At 36.7% G+C, this 17,664-nt stretch overlaps 3 protein-coding genes across 3 annotated transcripts; 2 read left to right on the top strand and 1 right to left on the bottom strand.

Moving 5' to 3' along the window:
• The first annotated feature begins 29 nt into the window (after positions 1–29).
• On the top strand, positions 30–6,731 carry LOC145208596 (diacylglycerol lipase-alpha-like). Its single transcript, XM_080078966.1, has 16 exons — positions 30–166; positions 504–684; positions 913–1,068; positions 1,369–1,489; positions 1,561–1,666; positions 2,565–2,706; positions 2,766–2,834; positions 3,010–3,164; positions 3,501–3,627; positions 3,714–3,836; positions 3,910–3,992; positions 4,228–4,310; positions 4,392–4,480; positions 4,902–4,959; positions 5,060–5,364; positions 5,484–6,731. The coding sequence occupies exons 1-16, from the start codon at positions 66–68 to the stop codon at positions 5,571–5,573; spliced, it is 1,989 nt and encodes a 662-aa protein (XP_079935092.1). The 5' UTR covers positions 30–65; the 3' UTR covers positions 5,574–6,731.
• Positions 6,732–6,879: 148 nt separating this feature from the next.
• LOC145208597 (ras-like GTP-binding protein rhoA) lies at positions 6,880–8,801 on the bottom strand. Its single transcript, XM_080078967.1, has 4 exons — positions 8,724–8,801; positions 8,429–8,617; positions 8,143–8,351; positions 6,880–8,018 (listed from the first exon to the last, which is right to left on the bottom strand). The coding sequence occupies exons 2-4, from the start codon at positions 8,582–8,584 to the stop codon at positions 7,805–7,807; spliced, it is 579 nt and encodes a 192-aa protein (XP_079935093.1). The 5' UTR covers positions 8,585–8,617; positions 8,724–8,801; the 3' UTR covers positions 6,880–7,804.
• A 4,293-nt stretch (positions 8,802–13,094) lies between these two features.
• On the top strand, positions 13,095–16,283 carry LOC145208598 (nuclear cap-binding protein subunit 2-like). The gene is made up of 4 exons (XM_080078968.1): positions 13,095–13,280; positions 14,868–15,049; positions 15,127–15,265; positions 15,366–16,283. The coding sequence occupies exons 1-4, from the start codon at positions 13,188–13,190 to the stop codon at positions 15,486–15,488; spliced, it is 537 nt and encodes a 178-aa protein (XP_079935094.1). The 5' UTR covers positions 13,095–13,187; the 3' UTR covers positions 15,489–16,283.
• The last annotated feature ends 1,381 nt before the right edge of the window (positions 16,284–17,664 follow it).

Consider the following 17,664-nt stretch of genomic DNA (forward strand, 5'->3'; position numbering starts at 1 on the left):
TGTTCATTCAGTGTCAGTAATATCAAACTTGGATATTTCAGACTGAAGCCCATGAATTTAGTGTGATGACGTACTACTGCCAGTATGCTGTGGCATCTTACGGCCCTCTCATGTACATGTACTCGCACATGGCCTGTGGAGTCTGCTACCTCATGGAAGAATGCATGTATGACATGTTCCTGTAATATGATCATTATCAAATGCTACGATCTGCATGTGAAAATTTATTTTTTTGTAACTGAAAAGGTTGCTTACATTAATGAGTGCATGGATTTCCATGTCATGCATATGCATTATTAAAGAACTGAAATACATGTCATAGGGTCCATATATTAGTGTCAGTGGTTCTTACGTGCCACATCTATTTGACATGTCAACCTTGTCTTTTTTTGTCATAATCTTGTTGGACATGTCAGTCATTGCACTAAATGACATTTACAGTTTAAAGCCATATTCCTCACATGTTGCATGTAAAACACAATAAAAACCTGATGCATGGGCAGGTGTGGGGCTGATAGAACATCGTGCTGCCCTGCTACATCCAACCATCATAGGCCATTTGCTTCAGCCACTATACGAAAGGACACCTGCTGTGAATGGCGCACATCTGCAATCAGAAAAACCATGCTGGAGAACGGACTGAGGGGAGATGTTGATCTTGTGTATGTGTCATGGAACAATGATGTAAGTGCTTTATGATGAAGTGGCTTAAACTTAATTTGGTCACTGTTTGCAGTTGTAGTGTTTTATCCCAAGGTAACCAAATTCTATTTTTGAGGAGTAATTCTTCAGTATCAATCCATTTTAACTTGTTTTCTATGATCCAAAGTTTGCCAAAAAAATTTGGTTTCTAGCATTTTTCTGTTTTTTTAAAAAAAACACAACAGTTAAAAAAATGTGTTTATGCTTCAGCTATACAAGCAGCCATTCTTTGTTGCTGTTGATCACAAAATGAAATCCATTGTTGTGACTATCAGAGGAACTTTGAGTGACATCGATGCATTGACTGATATTGTGGCTACACCCATGCAAATACCAGAATGCGATTCTTCGTGGAAGGCACATAAGGTTTGAACACTCTTTTCTGAGCATTCCCATGCTAGTTAAATAAAATATCATGCCAGTACACTAAGAAACTTACCAATTTCAATTTTATGTGCTTCACTTCTGAAAAATGTTATTGATCAAAATCTGCAGTACGTCATAATGTTGTGAGCAAAAGTTCAAATGAAGTTGGCCGAATTATTTGTGGTAACAGTCTGGATGTACTCAGCCAGACATGAAGCAATAACATGAGATGCACCACTTTATGGCCAAACACAACACATTTCACCCCTGCACCCTGTATGAATGATGATTTATATTTAGGGTATTGTGCAAGGGGCAATCTATATCAGACAACAGTTACTTGAGGAGGAAATGATTTTGTCACAAGCTTTTGGCAGAGATTTATCACGGGGGACAAGGGATTACCAACTGGTGATCGTAGGTAAAGTTGCTGCAAAATTTATACCTTTCTCTAAATAAGGCAATTGTTCACACAAAACTTTGTATCGGCAGGTCATTCGCTTGGTGCTGGGGTTGCTGTCATTTTATCGATTTCACTCAAAAGGCGATATCCACACCTCATATGTTATGCATATTCACCACCTGGCGGCTTACTAAGGTGAGAAAGCAGGTTACTAGGCTGGGGTAATGAAGCAGATATTTTGCAATGTGGCACATACTTACGCGTTACTGAACTGGCTTAGTTCTCTTTTTTTATGAGGAGAAGTTTTTTCACACTCGATGGATAGATTTCAGAAGCTTGGTACTAAAACTATAACCCCTGATAATTACCAGCTTTGCAACATGTGAATTTTTGAAAGATGCTCCATAAAGATTAACATCATAGTATGCCAGGCCTATGTGTCTCCCAAGTATTCCCATATGGCAAGGCGCAGGCTAGAGGTGGGATTCAAACCCATGACTGGATCTTTCCAGGACTCACACTCACACAACTGAGCTACATAGGCTCAGTGGAGAAACTGCCAAAAGTTGAATCACAAGTACCATTGCCTGCCTTGTACAGGGTTCCCGCGGGTATGGAAAGCCTGGGAAGGTGATGGAATTTAAATTTGTATTTTTAAGGCCTGGAAAAGTTTTGAAAAAACCCAACTTTTGCAAAAGTCCTTGAAAAAGTATGGAATTTGGCGCCTGAAAATGCCAGATAGAGATAGGAATTTCAAATTACGTAACGTTTATATATTCGTTGCAAGTATGGTAAATTGGCTACATATACCAAAGTCTTTTTTCTAGTTTTACTATGGGAATTGCTCGATTTTTGTCGATTAAGGTTATGAAAATTCGGGGTTTTTTTCTTGAAAAATTTTGGAAAAGTCATGGAATTTATAAACAAAAATTGCGCGGGAACCCTGCTTGTATACTGCACATGTCAGCCTCATAGTAGGGGATCGCCAGTTCGAAAGTTTAACAAATTAGTGTTTTTTGCTACATAAACTGTTTGAAGCATTTTATGGCTGTTGTTTTTTAAGCATGTTTTATTTGTTTTCTATTCATGGCAGTTTGGCAGCCATGGAGGGTTCAAAGCACTACATAAATACTGCTGTCTTGGGAAAGGACATGATCACCAGGACAGGCATTGTGCAATTGGAAAGATTGAGAAATGAAATTACCTCCTTGCTAAAAGCTACATCTTTGCCCAAGGTACCATAAGTTAGCTTAGTTTTGTTGCACTTTTAAAATGCTGATAATTTGTTTTTCAGTATCGAGTAATATTGGGAAACCTTGTCCATACAACACAAAGCAGGCATAAGCTTTTGCAGCATGCTGTGGTAGGTTGATTTGATTTTGTTACCACTGCATTATGTGCAACATTTTTGTGGTTACGTGATAGGAGGTAGGCACATCAAGTTGACAGTTCGCTTACATACAGAATGTATTATCATTGGAATTTTTTACATTAAAGATAAATGTGTTGGAAAAAAACTTATTTTATGTATTTTTTAGCCAATGGAGGAAGAGAGGAATCTTGTGGATCATCCAGGAGACAATCTAACTGAATCCTGCTCTGACACCAGCTGTAGTGAGGATCTTTATCCTCCCGGGAAAATCATTCATATTGTGTACAGAAAACCAACCAAAGACCAAAACTTCTGCTCCAAGTAGCTACAGCATTTTTTTATTTTTATGAAAGCACCAAGCAAAAAAAACTGACAAAGTGAAAAATGTTAAAATTCATCTTTTTGTGAAGAAAAGTGTCAAAAAAATAGTATGTGCAACAGACAGCAAATATGACTTTGTTTTTTGAAATACAATCCTTTCATTCATTTTCCCAAGTTTTTGCCTCTAATATGTCATAGATATTTATACAGTAATACAATAATGTCCTTAATTGAATTTCTTTAATATGACCAATACAAATTAAAAGTTACTCCATTAGATCACTAAATATTTCAGTCAACCAAGTAAATTTTCATGATGGTAAAAATATGTTGTAGGCCTTCTGAAAGGAACAAATACTTTGCCATTGAATCAGACAACAGAAATGATTTCAATGAACTCCTAATTTCACATAAAATGGTTGTCCACCATTTTCCGAACGAATTGTTAAAGGCGATGAAAAAGGTAACTTTTATGCAACAGTTGCACATTTGTAGCTTGAACTTCTGACACAACCACTGCAAATCACTTACTTGGCATTTTTTTTTCAGGTTATCAAGCAATCCCAGATAGTTGCTGACTCTCGAAAATACACAGAGTCTGAAACATTGCCAGTTGGTGGGCTCACAAGAAATGGAAAAAGCAGAAGAAGTGACTTGGCTGAAAACCCAAAGGTGGTCACTTTGATCATTGTACCTAAATTTTCCACAAAATAAAACAAAATTCTACTTACATGTGTTGTCATAGGAACCCGTCATTGAGCAGCCCCCTGCTGCAAATATAGATCATGGTTTTGAGAATATACCTCTTCATCAAAGTCCAGAACAAAGGTATTTTAAAGGCAGTTATGAATGCCACTATTTGTGGTTTAATTGGCAATAACCCACAGATGTCAGATTTTGTGTTTTTGCTTCCTTGTAGACAAATATTAATGGAATAAAACAAGAAAAATCAAGTTTAATCATGTGCAAAATGTTTAAATGTACTACCTTTGTCTTGAAATTTATTTATGTGGCAAATTTGAATAACCTACAAGCTTAGGGAAAGTGTGTGTTATTTTTTAAGGGCTACAGTACCTGAAAATATTGGTGACGAACCGGTTGTGGCTCCTTTGGCCAGGATGGATTCATTTTCTGAGTCCGGTTCAAGTAAGCCATTGCTTTTGCCTTCAAGATATATGTGTAGTGATCATAACTTTTCAATGGTTGAACACAAAGTGTTACCAACAGGTTTCGGAGTGGAGTCACCAGCTGCAGGTTCTAGTTTGCTAGTCCCAAGCAAATCAGTGGACGTGATAGTAGAAGTTGATGAACAAGAAGTAAGGGACATTTCCTTTTACCAGATTTTGTATCAATTTAATTTTCTGTGTACTTACATCAGTGATTCTCAAACTGTGTGCCATGAGAGATTCCCAACTGTGCCACAAAATCTTTCCTATTTTAAAGTGCGAATGTTCTCTGGTGTTATTAAACTTCATAAAGAAATACAGTTGTGCATGAAAACATTTCAAAGCTCCTATTTTTGTTATTGCTAAGAACATGTCCTTACCCACCACAATAAAGTTGAAAATTAAGCTTTTTTGAACAACTTTTGTTATGTGTATCTGCGAAGTGTGCCGCGGAAGAAAATTTTAGTTCTTTAATGCGCCGCATGCTTCAAAAGTTTGAGAACCACTGACTTTTATCAATTTTAATCAGTGATTGAAAAAAATCAAACATTATGTGTGTTTACTTTAACAGGCAAATCACAATATCAACAATAGCAATGCAACTGGGATAGACTCACCACAAGTTCAAGGTAACAGTGCGACAGAAAAAATCTCAGCACACTGTTATAAAGAAATCTTATGATGCAAATGTCCTACTCACTATAACCATGTCCAATGCTTTTTCAACAGAAACTTTACCTGTTGGTCATAATGACAGACCTGCCCACAGCCAGTCAATGGTGCACCATTTCGGTGATTACATGGATGTGGTGCTCACTGAACCACAATCCTTTTCACAAAATGAAACAGCAGCAACATCAGAAAGTCGCTATTCTCGGTCGTTATCCATGCCTGCCCGCCCACCTGTGATTAGTGCGGAACCCTACTCGCTTGATCGAAATGTTGTGAGACGTGCCCAGTTTGAGCCCAACCTTATTCCCAAGCCACCAAGAACTCATTCCACAAAGAAGACTTCCAGACCTGATGAACTGCCAGTAAGAACAAAATAAATAAAGTGTTTTGTTTGGACATAAACACATGTAACATTATCTGTTTAGCCAATTTGCAGTGGATGGAACTGTGTGTGATATTTTTTTCTGTCTCTCTGTTTTAGCTGTCACGTGAATATGGGTCAGCTCCCTCATCTCGTATTACAACACCAATGACTCCATCCAGCCCAAAGTCATCAGAGATCAAGCAATAAGCAATCCACTTCAAATCAACAGCTTCCACTGGCAGTATTTCACTGTTGTTTGCCTGATTTTTCATTACACACAGAGACAAAATTTTGTTTTGCTGCATAACAAGAGTTTCATCTATTGGGAAAATGCAATCATTTGTTCAGTATTATGCATTTGTTGAACTTGTCTGTGTCTCCATGCTTTTGAACACTTCTGTACAGTTTATGTGTGGTGTATTTTTTTATTATTTCTGCGTGCAGATGCAAGTGCTTAATTAGCTTTTGACAGCTACAGTTCAAATCCTGTTGTGGTCTGGAACTGCCTCTGTTTGCTTCCTTAGTGTGCACTTGCGATTTTAAGGGGATTTTCAATCAGATAACAATGATATTGCATGTCTTTCCAACCTGAACTATACCAAATATTTTTGTATTTGCATGGATAAGTTTAGTAATATTTACTTGTAATGGTACTGAACTGGTAACATCATTAGCCCATAGCTTCCATTGTATCATGTACGAAACACTGTATGGTCCAAAAGTTTTTATCTTTTAAGTATCCTGTAAAAAGTTTCTGTAAGTTTTTGTCCATCCATTTTCCTGTCATTGTCTTGCAACTGGTGGTACGCATAATGTGTCTGTATGGTGTCACTGTGTACACAATCTTCACGTTCATAGAAGACTTTAAACTCCATAAACCACAACAATCTGATACACTTTTTATTTTTAAAACCTATTTCTACACCTAAGGCCTGTGCTTTATATTTTTACCCAAAGAAGTTAAAAGATGCACTTGAATACCATGCATATTTAACTAATGTTAGTCAGTACATTTAAATATCAGCTGCCCAGCAAGAGGCATAAATGCATGCATTTATGTTTGTTTTAAAATTGCTTGTTGTGTATAAGTCATAGATAATAAAATTGTTTAGATTGAAATAATAAGAATGCAGAAACCTGGTCAACCAATGAATAATTTTATGTCAAACCCTGTTCTTGTGTGCAGTTGCAAACTAAAGCTTACCAAATTACCATGTTTTATCTGGTCTTGCCACAATGCAAGACATAAATTATAATGTGTTTCCCATTGTATGGTTTTGCTTGCCAGTGCTTCAGTTCTCCCAGCACCTATTTCTTATGTGTTGTCGTGTAATTTTGCTTAAAACATGAACACAGCAGCTCGTTCGTTCACTAGTTTGCTTCTCTTTAGAAAAAAGAAAGGTTTTTGGTACTTCAATCAAATGAAATAGGTAGACTTAAAGCATTCAACCAATTTGTTATGCATGACCCTCTCAGGCATAAAATTGATGTAGGTCAATTTTTGAGTCATCAGTACACTGGTTGTAAAGAAGTTTATTGCAAAGTTTAAGTGCGCCAAAAAACAGCAAAAACAAAGAGAAAAACACTTACAACAGCCTGGATGTCCAACAGTGTCAGCTTAATATGGCACCACCTAACTTTTATGCCATAATGATTTAGTTGATTTGGGAAATAAATAGATGTCTGTGAATAACTTACATAACAATAAAACAGTTTTGAACAGTAAGGCTAAACACCATAGTGGAACATATAAACAAAACAACAAATAACATTAAGGCTGTACTGAAACAAAAAAGTTGGACTCGAATATGTTTATTGCTAGGGGTCATATAATATATCTGCATGAGAAACTGTTATATTCAAAAATGGTAAACTATTTGGGTATGGTTAAAGTTAACAATTAGTAAATTAATAATTTCTACAAGGAAAAGCAACTTGTGTAGCGAGCATAAGTTAGTGAAGAACAATGAGTAAAGCACATATTGATTGACGTAAACTTATTACTAAACAGAACTGTGTGTTATACCACTTGACTGCTGTAAAAAAAGTTGGCAAAGTAACAACTACACGCAAAGTACTGAGGGTGTAAAATAATCTCATTCACATGTCAAGTCTAAAACACCACAGAAAATGGAATCACTAGAAGTACACAAATGATATAAGTGAGTTTAAATGTATGGCTTGCTCTATAAAACTATTCAATAAAAGAGTGTGGAAAGTAAAACTAGACACGTGGAAGACAGAATGTTTAAACGTTTCATTACAGTGTAAAAATTGGCAATTAAAAGTTACACATTTTTCACCATATATGTGCTGAAACGCACGTCACAAAGCATGACCAAACATTGTCACACAACTCGTTACAAAAGCTGCCAAACCCAGTTAGGCATAATGCTATTTGATCTGTAATAAAGAAATGATTCATCATTGAATACTCATCACAGAAAACAGCAGATGGATTTCTTTTTGTCTTTTTTTTCTGTGGCGATTTGCGCTGCAGCTTCAAACACTTCCCTGATGCCTTCCTTTGTTTTTGCTGAACACTCTAGATACCGCTTTGCTCCAATGGTAGTTGCCATTCTTTGTCCTTGTTCTGAGCGTACTGGTTCCTGCTTGCTTTGTGCAAGTTCTTTGCGAATTTCATCATCATTTCTGCAAGCCATAAAGCTCAATATCAACATTTTTAACTTCAAAACGTTTGATATGATGATTAGTTACAAAAACATGAAATCAATTAGTGTCATTAGTTGTCAACCATACAAAATTGTTTTCATACCTCAAATCTTTTTTGTTTCCAATCAACAGGATGGGAACATTTGGACAGAAATGTTTGATCTCGGGCATCCATTTTTCTGAAATGTTTTCAAGGGAATCTGGGGAGTCAATAGAGAAACATACAAGAATGACATCAGTGTCTGGGTAGGAGAGTGGCCTCAAGCGGTCATAGTCTTCTTGACCAGCTGTATCCCACAATGCAAGCTCTACCTACAACAACATAGGGATAAAAAAGGTGTAAAACAAACTGTTTCTTTATTGTACAGACATAAATAATTAAAACCCACCTGCTTTCCATCAACTTCAATATCAGCAACATAGTTTTCAAAAACTGTGGGAACATACACCATTGGAAATTCATCTTTGGTAAACACAATCAGAAGGCATGTTTTTCCACATGCACCATCTCCTACAATTACTAACTTCTTTCGTATTGTTGCCATCTCAAATTACCAAATGTTTTGTTTTCAAAAGGTCTGTATCAAAAATATTGAAAATTTTTGTTTTCTATTTGCACTTGCAGCACACGAATATATTGTCAGCCTATCAATGTTGCATTAAAACACTCTGTCTCTTGTATACCTTCAATTGAAAAGTCCAGCAACTACAACCTGGTAAAGTTGGCAAAAATACACCTGCTGTAACCACGAACAGACCATAACAAACACACACGGACACAATCTTATATAGGCGGAAGCAATGCAGTCTAAAAATGTTAGCCAATCGCGTACAGCTTACGTCACGTTTAGGGCCGAGCTTGTAAAGAATGAATCATCCGGTTTAGCTTCGGGTGACGGTCAGCGATTCGAAAACAAAAGTTGCGCATCGGCATCGCAATAGTTTTAAAGTTTGTGTTATTATTGGATCTTACATGTGGTTATAAGATAATGGTTGTGAAGCTAGTACACTGTGGCTGCTGGAATATTTGTGTTTTCGACACAGATTTTTTCTGTTTGTCCAACATGTGTTAATAACTATGTTTCGCACAAGGCACACAAAACTTATCCACAAACAAGTATGAAAGTTTACTGAAACAAGTTGAAATTAACCGACGTGTGTTAACAAGGTTGTAGATTCCAATCCCATTTCGACCTCTGGTGTTCCTCTGAGCAAGAAACCTGGGCGATATTGCTCTAACCTAGAGAAAAATGGTTTAACGCCCGTGCGGGCTTGCAATGAAACTTTGACAACTGGATACTGGTATATGGACTCATTCCCATTCGAATGTGTTGTCACTTGCATTATGATATTCCAGATAAGTCTGTAACTTAGTTTATATATGCACACTTTGCACGGTTTTGAGCAATCTAAGCAAAAAAATACTGGCTCTGACTTTTACTTAGTTTATATCAGTGGTTCCCAACCTTTTTGTAGTCACGGACCCCTTTTATCAATTTTATAGGTCCGCGGACCCCCAACGCAATTTAGTCTTGTTATGTTTTTTTGTTTCCTGCATTCGTACGTTATTATACTTTCGCTTATCAGGGCAGAATTTCGATCAACCTTCACAGTCCCTCAATCTCAATAAAGTTCTGTACTGTAGCAGTCAATGCAACAGAGAGATAAATTTTCTGGTGTACAATACTTGAAACAAACCACAATAAGTTCTGTTGTTAATGTGTGTTGTGATGTCACAGGATTGTAAAAACGGTTTGGGAACTTAAAATATTGTACACTTGTTAATGCTACTCCAATTGTTTGCCTCCACGGACCCCTTGAAACCATCTCACGGACCCCCTTGAACACCAGGTTGGAGACGGGCATGCGAGCGTTTTTTGCACAATGTGCTCGAAAATGTGCAGGTCGAAATGTGCGCACATTTTTCGAAAATGTGCAGGTGCCAAAATGTGCAGGTCAAAATGTGCGCACATTTTTTGAAAATGTGCAGGTGCCAAAATGTGCAGGTCAAAATGTGCGCACATTTTTTGAAAATGTGCAGGTGCCAAAATGTGCAGGTCAAAATGTGCAGGTGCCAAAATGTGCAGGTCAAAATGTGCAGGTGCCGAAATGTGCAAGTCATAATGTGCAGGTGCCAAAATGTGCAGTCGCTCAAATGAAGTATTGATATTTAACGTCAAACTATTGTTGTGGTCATAAATTGTGCCAAAAATATTAGTTATAAGTTATGACCTATAAATTAAAATCGGATTTAAGAGAAACTTGTAAAAATGCATGTTGTGTTTGTTAGATATGGCAAAGCGTGAAATTATCTAGCATTCAGGAAATAGGAAACACTGTTTTTCAGACTAGATATGTACACGATCGTCACCTCAATCGGTTTGACTTTATTGTTTTTAATTTAAGGCCTGTTAGCTTGTAGCCTGCCCAGCTTCTATAGATTTTACAATTAGACAATAGTATACTCATATGACAGTCCAGCTATTGTTTCCGTCACGCTTGATTAACACTACACGCTTGTCGGATGCTTGCATTGAGTTTGGTGCTTTAAGAGCAAGCAAATGACAAAGCTGGGCTTGTATGGTCAGATTTATGCATCTACCCTGTATAATGTTACTACGTGGTTGTGATTGTGCTGTTGGAGAGTATTTAATGTACGTTTTATCTTTTTAGTACTTCTTTAAACGCTTTGAAGTGATTTTACCTAACATATTAAAGGGTGCATAAAGTTTATTACTAATTGATTTAAAGTCTGGTAAAAATAGAACTTTCCTAACTGGCTGTATCTTTGAACTGATGTTCAACGACTTTGGCCTCGACCAGGAACTCTGGACAGACGAAAGGTCAAGCTTGAACAAAGATCATGTTTTTTTCCAAAGTTACTCATTTTAAACTGTCAACAAAGGGTAAATTTTGTGAATCAAAAATTAAGTTTATGTGAAGAAAAATTCAAGGCACCAAAACAATTGCTAGACATCATAACCACCAAGGAAACTGGTGCAGAAAACACAAGTCAAATTGCTATGATAAGTAACAAAGAGTTAGACACAACAGAGTATTTATGAGGATATGTTTTTTCAAGGCAAAAAACTAGTTTACGGAAGTTATCAAAATTGTCAGCATGTTGTCAACCATGCGACCACAGGGCCAGCTGATTTCTTTAGTGGAGCCAAAGTCTGGAGGTCTCGCTTATCCTTTTATGAGTTACTGCAACTTTTACAAAGTGCGTAAATGCCTGACAGGATGTTTACGGCCAGCCAACAAGCTAGATTTTTACTGCATTGCAAAAGTTACACTGATCCTCACAGAATTTCCAAAAAAGACATATGTGAAATTCTAGAAGTTGCTGGCTACCATATGAGTATACTGTTATTAAACTCAAAACCAAGACAAAGACCCAGCTGTCCAGTGATTTTTATTCAATGAAACAAATGAATTATTAGAAAGTTTTCCATCCTTTGGGTTATACTGCACAATTGACAAAAGGACTATATATGTGTCTTTGGAAGAAACTCAAATGACAACATTCAAAAAGAAAAGGACAACCACACAGTTGCCCAACTTAATGTTTGACATTTTTTATTTGTTTGAGGCTCATTTACATGACATAACTTGGTATATGGGTATTTAATTAGGTTAGTTTTGAAACCCACACAAATACTTGATGTGATGCCCTAATTTTAAGTTTGCTAAAACATTCATGTTATTGCTTCTGACTTGCTATTGTGTGGACCAGATGGCTAAAAAGACCTACTGTAGGAATATCATAATACACCAAAATATCATTAGATGCTTTTGCAAAATTTGTAATTGTTTCCTGACTAATATACAGAAACTAGATGATTGCCATTATGAACGAAAAAGGTGTATGTTTCATGTGGGATTGCAAATAAATAAACAAACTAAATCTGGCGTGAACAATTAGAGAGATAAAGAGACTGAAACAGCCAGAAAGAATATTAGGATAGGGAAAATATTTTTTTGAGACCGCTGTGGGCATTCTGTATTATATTTTTGGTAAAAAATATGTACAATGGTAACAAAACGGGTTTAGAAAAGGATAATACTGAGATGTCATGAAAAAAATGATGGATGTGCAATGCAAAAGTATAAGTTCTCACCATTTATATAGGCATCAGTTATTTACCACTGCATTTGTTTGAAACCACATTGTATTTTCAGTTATTTTTGCCCTGAAGGGTCATATTCTGTTCAGTTAAAAAACTTAATCCACTGCATTTAACAAGAAAAATAACATACCTATATAAGTTAATTGATTTGCACAGAACACTATTTAAAATAAAAATGCAGGGAAAGATATATAATAATTATGTAATTGGGACAAAAAATTGTTTGTGTGAAAGGGACAGAAAGACTTTTTTAGTATGAAAGGGAGAAATTTTGGCACCTGCACATTTTGACCTGCACATTTTGACCTGCACATTTTGACCTGCACATTTTAACCTACACATTTTGACCTGCACATTTTGGCACCTGCACATTTTTACCTGCACATTTTGACCTGCACATTTTGGCACCTGCACATTTTGACCTGCACATTTTGGCACCTGCACATTTTGACCTGCACATTTTGGCACCTGCACATTTTCGAAAAATGTGCGCATATTTTAACCTGCACATTTTGGCACCTGCACATTTTGACCTGCACATTTTGGCACCTGCACATTTTCGAAAAATGTGCGCACATTTTAACCTGCACATTTTGGCACCTGCACATTTTCGAAAAATGTGCGCACATTTCGACCTGCACATTTTGGCGCACATTGTGCAAATTCTTGCCGTAAGCCCTGTTGCCAGGTTGGGAACCACTGGTTTATATAGTTTTGGGTATAATGTTCTTGGATAAACAGAACATGACGAAACATATTTTTGCCTCAAAATATGTGCTGATAATAACATTTTTTAGGTGATCTTGATACTTTTGTCAATGATTAGGTCAATCTTTATTAACTGAAATTATTAGAAAAATACAAAACTGATTTAACTTTTGAGTATACGTAAGAAACACGAATTTCGTTTAGCGGCGCTTTCAGAAATTTTTGATTTTGACACAAGCGCGTCGATGTGAACGCAATATTCGAAACTAAAATTGTTTTTACGTTCCTACTTTGAGATTAAAGCAGGACAATGACTTTTGATCCCACTCAGGATGTTATTCTTCGACCACTGTTGAAAGATCCAGGGTGTGATTTAACCGCTTACCGCGATCAACATTTCAAGGTTTGATCTTTTAATCTTGATTTCAAGGTCGAAAATAACTCATTGAGTTGTAGATATATACAAATATGTTTTAGAACGAAAATATATAAATATCTTTTCACAATCACACATATCTCAGTTGTTGTGTGTCAAGTGTCCTCTGTCCACAAACCCAGACATGAGAAAGATGTAAACAAGAAAAAATAATTTAGTTTCATATTTTTGTCATTGTATGAAATGAAACAATCCCCACAAACATTAGCACACATTTTTTCAGATTAAAATGTGGAATTATTTGTATAAATCAAAATTAAAGAAAAACATGTCATAATGTTAAACTGCATGATGATTTGGTTTTCAAATATTTTGTGGTGAAGATAGAGAATAATTTTAATCCTTTCGGGGCGCTAAACCAATTTTAAAGATTTTTCTATGTAGATGAGCCAAGTTTTTAGCATTTCAGCAGAAAATACATAAAAGGGGAACATATAAAGATAATTCATGCTTGTTGTATTATGGGTCTTCTTTCCTGGTCAACGGAAACCTGTAATCTTTTTGTTTTTTCTTTTCCCAGCAGTTTACCAACAGGCCCGTAAATGCAAAACTGTAAAAACAGCCATATTCTGTAGAGTTTCACACCTTGTTGGTTTGTACATGCAAGAACTTCAAGTTATTTTGTAACTTTTAGTTTGATCCATGTTTCACCCTGTTTTCCTCAAATAGATGTTTTATGTTTACTCCTCTTTTTGGTTTTAAAACATGCTATAATGCAAAAAAAATTAGAAAGGTCTTTTTTCCTTTTGGAAAAAATTAGCTGGGTCGACCCATTATTTGAGCTCACAGGTCTAAATTATGTGTTGAAATACTGTACAACTAAGATGTGCCGCAGAACTAGACACTGTGCAATATAAGCCATGTCTCAAAACCTGTTGCTATACAACATGAGGCATGGAACAGCAGTGAAAACCTTGACCTTAACCAGAAACACATGACAATGTTTTTGTTATTTGAAATTTAGCTGTATGTCTGTACATTAGTTAGTCATAACGCTGAAAAAGAATAATACCAGTGGTTCTCAAATGGGTGCCACTTGGAATTTCGGAGGAAAAGCAACCATTAACGTTAGTTTAGATGGGATTTTCTTCAGTGTCCAAGGACAACCCAATTAACTATATTTATTAATATAATTAAAGGGTTTGGTTCATGTTGTTTCAACACAGCAATCCCATTTACCTTGTCTTTTATGCTGTAAACAGCAAGGCTGATGGGCCCACCAGATCTGTGGTTTAATGAATTTCTGAAATCCAGGAACCCAGCCTGAAAACCAAATTAAGGGTGACCATACTCACAAAAATGAACAAATGCTAATAAAAAGATTAAAATACCAACAAATGCAACTCATTTTATTGCCAAAACATTTTTTGCATTTAAGTGTTATTACAATATTCTTTTTTATTTTTGTGGTGGTGTTTGAATACAAAAGCTTGTAAATTGAAAATGGAGCATATTGCATTAAGTATTATGTGATTAGAATTTTTAGTTCGTTGTGATTTTAGTTGTGTTTTTAAAATTGTCAAGAAATTTTAAAACAACAACAATACTTTTTAGGGAAGTCGTAATGACCAGGAAAATCTTCTACGCAACTCAAACACACTTTATGTTGGAAATTTGTCATATTACACCACTGAGGAACAAATACATGAATTGTTTTCAAAATGTGGAGATCTAAAACGTTTAGTTATGGGACTTGACAAATTCAAGAAGACTCCATGTGGATTTTGCTTTGTTGAGTGAGTGTTGAATTCTGTTTTAATGTTGTTTCTTTTATGTTTCAAAATATCAAGTGTTACTTGTAACTATCATTTAGGTACATGGAACGTTCATCAGCAGAGGATGCAATGCGTTATATTAATGGAACACGTCTTGATGACAGGGTTGTAAGAACTGATTGGGATGCTGGGTTTAAAGAAGGGAGGCAATATGGCAGGGGTAAACGTGGTGGACAGGTGGGTACTAAATTTGTGTTCCTGATTTCTTCAACTGTTTGCACAACAGAAAAGTACATAGTTTTCCTTGGGGCCGGTTACAACATATTTTACTGTCTAGGTCAGGGATGAATACAGGATGGACTTTGACCCAGGTAGAGGTGGGTTTGGGGCCCGAGCCCAGTTAAAATCGGAGAAACAAACAACTGGACCTGCGGCAGAAAAAGAAGAGACAGAAACGTGACGAAGCATGTTGTTCAAGATATGGGATATCGTTGATACATCCCTTTTTTATTTTTTGCAAATTTTCTCTCCAACACAACAGGAATGTGCCTAACTTCTTTTTTGACTTACTAATTAGTCCCAAAAGACAGGTAGTCTTGGTCCTGCTCTTGTTTTCACAGCCAAAGTTTCTACCTTAAACAATGTGAATGCATCTGGCATGCATTACTGCAACAAATGTTGTATTCTTTCTTTCATCCTTTTTGTCAGTTATTGTTTTCACTCTGGAATGGATTAAAGTAGTGGCTACAAAATCAATACCATTCAATTAGGCATACGGTTTTATGATTTGCTGCTTGTACTCAGTTTTCAATTGCAGATCATTTGCATTTTTCCCTTGCTAAATGCTCCATACCCAACGTTTGATTTGACCGGTGCCGATTTTAGGGGCGTTCTTAAACTTATCACATATTGGGTAATCAAATATGGTATCATTTGATTTTTGCTGAGTGTTCTGCAACACTCTAGTCGCGTGCTATGTTGGCTGGTATGTTACTCCTCACCATGTACTTGCATATTGATCACGAAGTTGATTGGTTACAGCGGAAGGAAGGAGTGGGGGGACTGACTGACAGCGGTCGAGTGTCGGGCCAAACTATTCACAGTCTATTATGCTACAAATTCGAAAGTGCTCCAGTCAAGTGCGTCGGCTCAGTCCTCATTATGATACGACAACGGGCATTATGTGCGAGCAATCAGTGCGCGAACAAGTTGCCGTTTTGCTGTCGGAATACACTTTCGTTTGTCGGCGAAAACACTTGAAAGTTTCGTGTTGCTACATAAACACGAATTTGTTGTATGTTGCAAGTTGTTACAATGCCGAAGGCCAATTTCAGGAAAATTTAACTCGGCTTTGTAAGAAATACGAATTTTAAGGTTGCTGGTCAGTCGCTCTATCAGTTGTGTTGTAACCAATGTTGTTGTTTGGAATCTAATGTGGTACACATTTCAGTCTAGAAGCAGTAAGCTCTATTTACAAGAGGTCAAAAACAATTTTGTTCATGTCGCTGAGCTTGTCGCATGATAACCAACTTCGTCCCCAGCGACGACTTGGTTTGTTGCGCAATTCTTATCCTGATCACGTTATTGGATCCTCACGAAATGTGCATGATGTCCGACAGTGCTGCAGTGCCTTTGCTCGAAATCTGAGGTCTTCACCCGAAAGTGAGTGTAATTGTCCTAATATCCTATTAAACGAATAGCCTATGTGTGCAAGGGCCAGATTTTGACACGAACAATTGGCGTGGTAAACAGTCCACACGGAGAAACAAGTTAATATTTTTTTTGCTTGAGTAGTGCAACTAAATTAAATAATGAGAAGTCTTAAATGAATTTAGCAAATACTCGTTCACGCCGGTCACCAACACAGCGCACTCGGCTGGAGCAACGGGCGCTGTTAGTTTGCAAAGAAAAGCTGGAAAAACTTCGTTGCATTAGGAACGACAATGCTCAAATGATGGTTAACAAGGTGGGTGGACCAAATCCAAGATAGTCACACATGGCATCTTCAAACTTTGTTATGGTAATTTATTTAAACACGCACTTCGTTTACGCGAAATTTTCACCCTGCGCACATCACTAGCGCCAACGGAGTTTAGTAGATAAGTGCTACCACTCTTACAACTTAGTGGTTTAGTTTAAACAAAAAAGAGAAGGCTTCTGACGTTCAAAACAGCTTTGCTGTAATGAACTGTTGAACTTGTGCTCAATTGGTTAAAAACGTGGCACTACAGACCAATGAAAGAAATCCCGCCCCTTTAACCTATGTTTGATGAGAAAGAATTTTAGGGTAGCCTACGTGTTGTCATCAATTCTTGATTTTTGTTTGGTATCATTTCCCTGCGGCGTCAATACTAATTGGCCTATGAAGAAATAATGAAAGCAACGTTTTATATCTTTGCAATTTGAAGTCCCTAAGCAGTGATTATAATTTGCCCTGCCCAATACTCTGATTGCCAAAATCTAAAACAATGGTCGCAATTGAGCAACTGTTCGAAGTTTAAAGAAACCGTCAATAGCAGCACATTGTCTGTGTCTTTTACTTGCCCATGCATCAGAAAGAAACCAACCATAAAAACCCTGCCAAATATGGAAAGTAAAACAGTCAATCTTATGAGCCTTTTAATATAGACCTTGGC

Source organism: Phallusia mammillata, unplaced genomic scaffold (genome assembly GCF_965637545.1).
Source record: "Phallusia mammillata unplaced genomic scaffold, kaPhaMamm4.hap1.1 HAP1_SCAFFOLD_307, whole genome shotgun sequence".
In the NCBI taxonomy this organism is placed as follows: Eukaryota; Metazoa; Chordata; class Ascidiacea; order Phlebobranchia; family Ascidiidae; genus Phallusia; species Phallusia mammillata.

Bases quoted from the DNA above. Each gene is read 5' to 3' on its own strand.
- LOC145208596 (XM_080078966.1), top strand. From the start codon at position 66: ATGACGTACTACTGCCAGTATGCTGTGGCATCTTACGGCCCTCTCATG. The intron at 685-912 runs GTAAGTGCTTTA...TTTATGCTTCAG, and splicing joins ATGTGTCATGGAACAATGAT to CTATACAAGCAGCCATTCTT. The intron at 3,628-3,713 runs GTAACTTTTATG...TTTTTTTTTCAG, and splicing joins TGTTAAAGGCGATGAAAAAG to GTTATCAAGCAATCCCAGAT.
- LOC145208598 (XM_080078968.1), top strand. From the start codon at position 13,188: ATGACTTTTGATCCCACTCAGGATGTTATTCTTCGACCACTGTTGAAA. The intron at 13,281-14,867 runs GTTTGATCTTTT...AATACTTTTTAG, and splicing joins ACCGCGATCAACATTTCAAG to GGAAGTCGTAATGACCAGGA. The intron at 15,050-15,126 runs GTGAGTGTTGAA...ACTATCATTTAG, and splicing joins TGTGGATTTTGCTTTGTTGA to GTACATGGAACGTTCATCAG.
- LOC145208597 (XM_080078967.1), bottom strand. From the start codon at position 8,584: ATGGCAACAATACGAAAGAAGTTAGTAATTGTAGGAGATGGTGCATGT. The intron at 8,352-8,428 runs GTGGGTTTTAAT...ATGTTGTTGTAG, and splicing joins TTGAAGTTGATGGAAAGCAG to GTAGAGCTTGCATTGTGGGA. The intron at 8,019-8,142 runs GTATGAAAACAA...TATGGCTTGCAG, and splicing joins GGAAACAAAAAAGATTTGAG to AAATGATGATGAAATTCGCA.